The following is a 9,830-nucleotide window of genomic DNA, read 5'->3' on the forward strand; positions in this document are numbered from 1 at the left end:
ACTCCCAGAATTCCTCAGCCAGGCACGCTGGCTGAGGAATTCTGGGAGTTGAAGTCCACAAGTCATGAAAGGGCCAAGTTAGAAGACCCTTGCCAGAGACGTTCCCGGGCTGAGCTCGGATCGCCCGCGGGCGCCTGATTGACAGTCCCGGGCCCGGAGCAGCAAAGGCTCCAATGGATCCAAGTGAAGGCAGGGAGGCGGGGTTTCCCCTCCTGCGGGCAGCCCCGGAGGGGCGGGGCGTCTGGGGGCGGGGCCGGCGGCGAGGGGCGGGGCTTCCCGGCCTGGGTCCCCGCGTGCGGCGGCGCCCGGGCTCAGAGCGAGCGGAGCCGTCGGGCGAGCCGGCCATGGAGGCTCCGCGGGGCTCGCTGGCGCTGCTGACCGACCTCTACCAGTTCACCATGGCCTACGGCTACTGGCGGGCCGGGAGGCACCGGCAGCCGGCCGCCTTCGAGCTCTTCTTCCGCCGCTGCCCCTTCCAGGGCTCCTTCGCCCTGGGCGCCGGCCTGGGCGACTGCCTGGCCTTCCTGCGCGCCTTCCGATTCAGCCCGGCAGGTGAGTTCCCCCCCGGGAGGCGGCTGCAGAGGCGCGCCCGCGGGCGCCCGCTTGGGGAAGGCGGAGGCCAGGCCATGTGGGTGGGTGGGCGGGGGGGGAGGGCAGAGGCGGGGGGGGCTGAGCCTCGGGGGTGGCCCAGGGTGCCGGGCTTCCCAAGGGGATTCCCCGGAATCCCCGACCCACGTGCGCCTTTCCCGGCTGCGGGTGGCCCAGCGGGCCTTTGAGGGCTTTACCCTGCTCGCGGTGGGATTTCCTGGTGGTCTCCCTTCCCAAGGGTGAGTCCGCTCCGAACCCCGAGCCGGCAGGCCCGTCTCCCTGGCCGGAGATGAAGAGAGCTGCCTTCAAGGGGGCAGGCCAGGGGCTGGCCACACACACACACACACACACACACACACACACACACACACACGCATTGGAGCTGCCTTCAATGTGGCAGGCCAGGGCCACACACACACACACACACACACACACGCACACACGCACAGGAATTGGAGGTGCCTTCAATGGGGCAGGCCAGGGGACACACACACANACACACACACACACACACACACACACACACAGAGGAATTGGAGCTGCCTTCAATGGGCCAGGGCATTGTGCTGCCCCCCCCACACAGCCCCCCCCCACGAATTGGAGCTGCCTTCAATGGGGCAGGCCAGACACACACACACGTGGAAATTGAAGCTGCCTTCAATGGGGCAGGCCAGGGGCCACACAAACATACACACACACACACACGTGGGAATTGGAGCTGTCTTCCATGGGGCAGGCCAGGGCCAGCTGCCAGTCCAGATGTTGGGGGGGCAGCCGAGCTCCGGGGAGGAAGATGGGCAGGCCTGGAGAGCGATGTGTCTGAAAGCGGCAGAGGAGCTGACGAGGGATCCCCGGTGAATCCCAGATTGGGGCTGGCAGGTGTGTGCAAAACCTCAGAGGCTGCCTGCCTCAGTTTCCCCTTATTACGCAAACCGGGGCTGCTTTGCACGCTTCGGCTCTTTGAAAGAACGACGCCTCGGGTTGGATAAGGCTTGTGGCTTTGGAGGAGGAGCGACAGCGTGGCTGAATCGGAGTTTGGAGAGGATCCAAACAGGGCATGCACGCATGCATGTCGGTTAATGGGGCATGCACACTTGCAACATTTTTCAGCAGTGTTTTGTGCAAACAGCATAGTTGGGGCAAAAAAAAACTCCCCATGGAACTTTACCCCGCCGGCTGACGGCCCATTTTTTCCCATCCAGCCTTCGTCTGGGGCTCCTGCATATTTATTTGTAACATTTATTTATTTGTGTGGCTAGTCCTCAGCTTAACCGTTCATTTAGTGACCATTCAACATTAGCTTCGAATGCCTTAATCTCCAGCACGAATTCACACGGACTCACATGTGCGAACACACATGGAACACGGTCTTTTGCACGGGCTTAAGACCTGCTTCTCACGCTGAGCACCATGGGCCCCCAGATTCCTGAGGGTTGGGACCTGACACGGGGGTGACCCAGCCCGCCCCCAGATCTTCAAACCTTCAGACTGTTTGAAGGGACTAAAGTTGCGACGTCAATGGAAAAAGTGACTTTTTCAGACTTACGACCGTCGTACTGTCCCCTGTGTGATCAAAATTGGGACCCTTGGCAACTGGCATGTACTTACGACGGTTGGAGTGTCCCAAGGGGGGTCACGTGATCCCCTTTTGCGACCTTCTGGCAAGCCAAGTCAATAAGGGAAGCTGGATTCAACTTAACAACTGGGTTACTTACTTAACAACTGCAGGGACTCACTTAATGTCTGTGGTTGCTGGAATTGGGTATGTCTAGTTTAATGAAGAGAAAGACTAGAGATGACATGATAGCAGCCTTCCAGTATCTCGGGCTGCCCCAAAGAAGAGGCAGTCAAGCTATTCTCCAAAGGCAAAGACAAGAAGCCACGGATGGAAACTGATCAAGGAGAGAAGCAACCCAGAACTAAGGAGAAACTTCCTGACAGTTAGAACAATTAACCAGTGGAACCACCTGCCTCCAGAAGCGGTGAATGCTCCAACACTGGAGGTTTTTAAGAAGAGACTGGACAGCCATTTGTCTGAAATGGTATAGAGTTTCCTGCCTGAGCAGGGGGTTGGACTAGATGACCTCCAAGGTCCCTTCCAACTATTATTATTATTATTATTATTATTATTATTATTATTATTATTATTATATATAAAATACAGACATACATAGTATAAAAATTGGAATGGGACAATTGCCGTGGGCATCTGTCAGTCTTCCAGTATCTCAGGGGCTGCCCCAAAGAAGAGGGAGTCAAGCTATTCTCCAAAGCGCCTGAAGGCAGGACAAGAAGCAACGGATGGAAACTGATCAAGGAGAGAAGCAACCTAGAACTAAGAAGAAACTTCCTGACAGTGAGAACAATTAACCAGTGGAACAACCTGCCTCCAGAAGCTGTGAATGCTCCAACACTGTTTTTAAGAAGAGACTGGACAGCCATTTGTCCAAAATGGTATAGGGTTTCCTGCCTGAGCAGGGGGTTGGAATTGATGACCTCCAAGGTCCCTTCCAACTTTATGATTATTATTATTATTATAAGGTCCTCAGAAGAGGGCTGATTAGATTGCACGCAAATTGCTGTAGTAAATATGTTGTTGTCTCACATGGTTGAATTGTGGGCAAGGAAGCACCAACTGGATTGAAGAAGAGCTGAAACTTTTGTGTTTCCAGAAAAAAAGCTTGTGTTTTTTTTTCTCTCACTTGGCTCTATGCCCGACTAAATTTTGTTTTATTTTTTTCCACTCGGCACCCTGCCTCAGTTGTGCAGTTGTAGTTTTCAAACAGTAGCTTTACAGCTTTGCGTGTCATGTTGTTGTTGTTGTTGTTGTTGTTATTATTATTATTATTATTATTATTATTATTATTATTATTATTATGGATCATCGCACAGTCAGCCAGATGTTCAGACTGGATTTGGCATTTTGTCTACCTATTGAGTCCTTCCCAAGGACCTGGGATAGGCAGATGTGGAGGTTTGATGGTATTACAGATCTCGTCGCAGGATGGAAGCAGTTCCTAGTAAGGCCGCCTTTTGCAATTGACTAATGGCGAATTTGTCAATGCCAATGGTGTCCAAGTGGTGCTCCAGTTGTTTTGGGATTGCACCCAAGGGGATTGCACCCAAGTTGTTTTGGGATTGCACCCAATATTACTAAAGATACTACCTTTGCTTGCTTTTGCCACAGTCTTTCTATTTCTATTTGTAGGTCTTTGTATTTTGTGATCTTCTCCAGTTCTTTCTCGTCTATTCTGCTGTCTCCAGGCACTGCCATGTCCACTCTCCAGACTTTTTTTGTCATTATTATTGTCATTATTATTATTAATTATTATTATTATTCCTTTGGATTATTGCTTCAGAACTCGGCCGTTCTTCTCTACCACACAGCACAATCTGCCCAGCTGTGGCTTTTGATTTATGTAAGCTTGCCCCCTCCCATTGCCCACACTCCCCACCTCAAGAATTTTTCAGGAGAACCTGTTCAGGTCCCTGGTAATTACAGGGCACCTTCAAGAAAAAATGAAATAAAAAGAGAAAATACTTTCCTCTAGGTTCCTTGCCTGTGCAAGTTCTAAAAAGTCAGAAAATAACCTTTAACGTTTATATAGAGTCTTTGGTTTGGGTTTTTGAGGTGCTGTCAGAAGAGGTGGGGGGGTTCCACCTCTTCTCCAAAGCCCCTGAAGGCAGGACAAGAAGCAACGGGTGGAAACTCATCAAGGAGAGAAGCAACCTAGAATCAAGGAGAAACTTCCTGACAGTGAGAACAATTAACCAGTGGAACTACCTGCCTCCAGAAGCGGTGAATGCTCTAACAGTGGAAGTTTTTAAGAAGAGACTGGACAGCCATTTGTCTGAAATGGTATAGGGTTTCCTGCCTGAGCAGGGGGTTGGACTAGATGACCTCCAAGGTCCCTTCCAACTCTATTATTCTGTTCTGTTATTTTTTTTTTCTATGATCCTGTGTACCTTTCCCATCCAGGCCAAAGAAAATCCAGAATAGTATAGGATCACCTGCTCTGTACAGGGGGTTGGACTAGAAGACCTCCAAGGTCCCTTCCACTCCTATTACTCTGTGTTTAGGATGGTGCTGCATAAAGGACCACACCAGAAGGAAATTAAAAGCGGTAAGAACGTTCACCAGAAAAGGACATTGGCCTTAAGTTCTTAAAAGCCCCCCCAATGCATTTTTTTTTGTTTTAATGGAGAGGTTTGCCCCCTGTCTAATTTTAGAATCCTTCAACCAGCTTTTTTTTTTTCCTCCCCAATTTTCTCCCCATTTTTTTATGTCTCCGGATGCTTCCTCTGACTTTGGTTTCTCCGATTCTTTTTTAATTTATGTTTTTTTTTAATCTCTTATGAAATATCTGTTGCTTCCCACCCCTTTTAATCCGACAACTCGGGACGGCTTACATTACAACATCAATGGACTTGGAAACCAACCAAGGAACACTTTGTGCAGATTCTAACCTGTCTCCCTGCTCGCCCGCTTCCGTGGCTGTTTTTTTTTTAAAAAAAAGGCCTCCTCATATTTATTCTTTTCAACTCTCCTCGGTTTCATCCCGATTTTATTCAGGCTTTGGAACTTGACATCCGGCACTCGCTATTCAGCCACGGCCGTTGGATCGGATGTGGCCAGATTTCTGCCGGTTGTGAGTGTGGCGTTTCTGGCTGGGTTTAGGGGAGATTGGAAGGGGCCAATTGCTTCTTTCGGGCAGAAATCTCCGTTAAGCATCCCTGGCGGATGGTTGCTGACCTGCAGCCAAACCGGGAGGGGAAGCTCAGCTCTGTGGATTATGGATTTCCTGATCCAACTGCTATTAACTGAATCCACCTGGAGGTGAGGAGTCCAAATTCTGACTCTTCAGAGGAGTGCGGGACTCTGAAGCCATTCCACTTCTTTCAGTGGACATCAGTTTCCACAAGATGTCAGAGTTGGAAGGGACCATGGAGGTCCTCTAGTCCAGCCCCCTGCTCAAGCAGGAGACTCTTGCAGAATAATAGAGTTGGAAGGGACCTTGGACGTCATCTAGTCCAACCCCATGCTCAAGGAGGAGACTCTTGCAGAATAACAGAGTTGGAAGGGACCTTAGAGGTCTTCTAGTCCAACCCCCTGATCAAGTAGGAGACCCTTGCAGAATAACACAGTTGGAAGGGACCCTGGAGGTCATCTAGTCCAAACCCCTGCTCAGGCAGGAAACCCTATACCATTTCAGACAAATGGCTGTCCAGTCTCTTCTTAAAAACTTCCAGTGTTGGAGCACCCACAATGTCTGGAGGCAAGCGGTTCCACTGGTGAATTGTCCTCACTGTTAGGAAGTTTCTCCTTAATTCCAGGTTGCTTCTCTCCTTGATTAGTTTCCATCCGTTGCGTCTTGTCCTGCCTTCTGGTGCTTTGGAGAATAGATGGACACCCCCTCTTCTTTGTGGCAGCCCCCCCAATACTGGAACACTGCTATGAAGTCACCCCTGTTTCTTCTTTTCTTTAGACTGGCCAAACCCAAGTCCCGCAGCCGTTCTTTGTATGTTTTAGCCTCCAGGCCTTGGATCATCCTAGTTGCTCTTCTCTGAATTTTTTCCAAACTCTCAACTCTGTTTTTTGCAGTATGGTGACAAAAATTGGCTGCAGTATTCCAGGTGTGGCCTTACTAGGGTTTTATAAAGCGGTACTAGTACTTCGCGTGATCTTGATTCTGTGCCTCTGTTTATGCAACCCAGGATTGTGTTAGCTTTTTTGGCTACTGTTGCTGCAGACGGCTGGCTCAGGGTCAAGTGATCGTCCTCTAGGACTCCAAGGTCCCTCTCACCTGTTTTTCAGTCAGGTCTCACCTAGCTCTGAATGGTCACTAAACGAATGGTTATAAGTTGGGGACTAGCAGTAAAGAGTGTTGCTGTATACAAAGAAAATAGAGCAATTTTAAGAAGTATTTTATTCCTCCCTAATTAAGAAACGGGTTCATTTTTTCTTTTTAGCCTGTGTGTCTTCATGTCGTTGGAGTTCCAGGTTTGGAGTGTGTCTCCTCCACACCAGGTGAACACAAACTGTGTGCAACTCACAAACTGTGATATAAGCACACCTGCTCTCTGCCCAACAGCTGGATCTCAGCTTGTCCGGAGATGTTGCAAGAGGGAGTCTTGTGTGGGCATGTTAGGGCCCCAGATCCATAATAATAATAATAATAATAATAATAATAATAATAAAAAAGTTGGGAGATACCCTGGAGGTCATCTAGTCCAACCCCCTGTTCAGGCAGGAAACCCTATACCATTTCAGACAAATGGCTGTCCAGTCTCTTCTTAAAAACTTCCAGTATTGGAGCATTCACAGCTTCTGGAGGCAGGTTGTTCCACTGGTTAATTGTTCTGACTGTCAGGAAGTTTCTCCTTATTTCTAGGTTGCTTCTCTCCTTGATCAGTTTTCATCTGTTGCTTCTTGTCCTGCCTTCAGGCGCTTTGGAGAATAGCTTGACTCCCTCTTCTTTGTGGCAGCCCCTGAGATACTGGAAGGCTGCTATCATGTCCCCCCTCGTCCTTCTCTTCATTAAACTAGACATCCCCAATTCCAGCAACTGTTCCTTATATGTTTTAGCCTCCAGTCCCCCGATCATCTTTGTTGCTCTTCTCTGCACTCTTTCAAGAGTCTCAGCATCTTTTTTACATCGTGGCGACCATCTTGTCTCCATGCTTATGTGCTCTTGTTTGGGGGAGCATGCTTCCGCTTGGGATAACTTTCGCTTTCTACTTTCCCTCTCCCGCCTCTCTTCTCTTGGGAAAGGAATGTGTCTCCCTTATCAGGGAGACGGTTGCGGAGAAACGAAAGCTGGAGAAGACCTTGAGACGGGCGGCAACTGTGCCAGTTACCCGCACATCATAACAAAATGAAATTCACGGGTGAAAAAAGCAAGGTTCTACATTTAGACAAGAAAAACCAAATGTACAGGTATAGTATAGGGGGTACCTTGCTCAATAGTAGTAACTGTGAGACGGATCTTGGAATCCTATCCCTTAGATAGGAGCCAGCCATGTGCTGCAGCTGTCCAAAAAGCCAACACAGTCCTAGACTGCATTGACAGAGGGATAGAATCAAGATCACGTGAAGTGAAGGACAGACTTGAACACTGGGCGCTATCTAACAAAATGAAATTCAATGGTGAAAAAAGTAAGGTTCTACATTTAGGCAAGAAAAACCAAATGTACAGGTATAGTATAGGGGGTACCTTGCTCAATAGTAGTAACTGTGAGAGGGATCTCGGAGTCCTAGTGGACAATCATTTAAATAGGAGCCAGCCGTGTGCTGCAGCTGCCACAAAAGCCAACACAGTGCTGGGCTGCATTAACAGAGGGATAGAATCAAGATCACGTGAAGTGTTAATACCACTTTACAATGCCTTGGTAAGGCCACACTTGGAATACTGCATCCAGTTTTGGTCACCACGATGTAAAAAAGATGTTGAGACTCTAGAAAGAGTGCAGAGAAGAGCAGCAAAGATGATCAGGGGACTGGAGGCTAAAACATACAAGGAACGGTTGCTGGAATTGGGTATGTCTAGTTTACCGAAGAGAAGGACGAGGGGGGACATGATAGCAGTCTTCCAGTATCTCAGGGGCTGCCCCAAAGAAGAGGGAGTCAAGCTCTTCTCCAAAGCGCCTGAAGGCAGGACAAGAAGCAACGGGTGGAAACTGATCAAGGAGAGAAGCAACTTAGAACTAAGGAGAAACTTCCTGACAGTTAGAACAATTAACCAGTGGAACAACCTGCCTCCAGAAGCGGTGAATGCTCCAACACTGGAAGTTTTTAAGAAGAGACTGGACAGCCATTTGTCTGAAATGGTGTAGGGTTCCTGCCTGGGCAGGGGGTTGGACTCGATGACCTCCACGGTCCCTTCCAACTTTATTATTATTATTATTATTATTATTATTATTATTATTATTATTATTATTATTATTATTATTATTATTATTATTATTATTATTATTATTATTATTATTATTATGTGTTACTACCACTTTACAAGGCCTTGGTAAGGCCACGCTTGGAATACTGCATCCAGTTTTGGTCACCTACTTGGGTCATGAAACGTCTGCAAGGAAACCACCCAGCTCAGAAAGCATCCAGGGACCCCACAGTTCAGCTCTGACCTACAAATCTCCTCCTTTATCGCAACCGGTCGAAATCATGACCGGCCTTCCAGGGGTACCTCTGACCAACTTCTGAGGTCCAGCTGCCCAGCACCCTGCAATCGTGTGACTTCCTGTCAGATGCTCGGCATCCGGTCCGCACGACCATTTGCAGCATCTCAGGGTCACTGGGCCACACTTCAGTACTTTTTGCCCCCCCAAAAAACCCTTAGATTTACTTTCCTTTTTCCGCAAGCTACTTTTCTTACTGATCACCGCGTTTGCTTAGTGACCGCTGCGGAAAAGAGTCTTCAAATCGGGTCGGTCGCATCAGTGAACCCGGTTTACAACTTCTGAGCATCGTGGTTGTAAGTTAATAAGGGGTACAGTTAATCATCGTTCTGTAGAAAGTAAACTATGAGGAGCAATCGCTGGCTGTCATATTGAAAGAAAAGCACGCTTGCGAAACAGCTGGACTTGGTGAATTCCTGGTGGTTGGAAGGATTGCTTCCCCCCCCCTTTCTTTGTGAGTTTTTTTTTTGTGTGTGTGTTCTTAAAAAGTGTCCCCCGTGTTCTGGATTACTTACTTGGCTTTCCCCCTTCTTTTTTTCTCCTCCAGATATTGAGTATCTCAAGTCCGTCCTTCCTGCCACAACGGAGGACGCGTTCTTTGAATACTTGGCCACGGTGGATGCCTCTGAAGTCTCCATCTCCTCCGCCCCGGAGGGCTCCGTGGTCTTCTGCAGGGTGAGGGTCTTGAGTGTGACGTCTGGCCACGTCCCCCCCTGACGTAGGGCAGCGTGGAACCAATCCACGTTGGTTCCAGGAGAAGAGCAGGACGGGATCCTGGCACTCCTTTTACCTGGGGGGGGGGTAGGGAGGAAGGAAGGAAGGAAGTGCGGAGGGAAGGGAGGATGGCTGGATGGATGTGAGGGAAAGAGGGAGAGAGGAAGAAGGAGGCATGAAAAGGAAAAAAGGCCAGGAAGGGGTGAGGAAGGAAGGAAGGGGGAGGGTGGGAAGGAAGGAAGGAGAGGGAGGAAGAAGGTGTGAAAAAGGAAGAAGGGAGAGGAAGGAAGGGGAAGGGTGAGAGGGAAGGAAGGAGGAAGTGAAGGAGGGAGGAAGAAGGG

At 49.1% G+C, this 9,830-nt stretch overlaps 1 protein-coding gene across 1 annotated transcript in view; it reads left to right on the plus strand.

Annotated features, from left to right (window-relative positions):
- The first annotated feature begins 344 nt into the window (after nucleotides 1-344).
- NAPRT (nicotinate phosphoribosyltransferase) overlaps nucleotides 345-9,830 on the plus strand; it is a 35,318-nt gene continuing 25,832 nt past the window's right edge. The window contains exons 1-2 of the mRNA XM_015823362.1: nucleotides 345-552; nucleotides 9,323-9,450. Coding sequence (XP_015678848.1) covers nucleotides 345-552; nucleotides 9,323-9,450 — 336 coding nt within the window. The remainder of the gene's footprint in view (nucleotides 553-9,322; nucleotides 9,451-9,830) is intronic.

This window comes from Protobothrops mucrosquamatus, unplaced genomic scaffold (genome assembly GCF_001527695.2).
Source record: "Protobothrops mucrosquamatus isolate PMUCROS unplaced genomic scaffold, P.Mucros_1.0 scaffold1848, whole genome shotgun sequence".
Lineage (NCBI taxonomy): Eukaryota > Metazoa > Chordata > Lepidosauria > Squamata > Viperidae > Protobothrops > Protobothrops mucrosquamatus.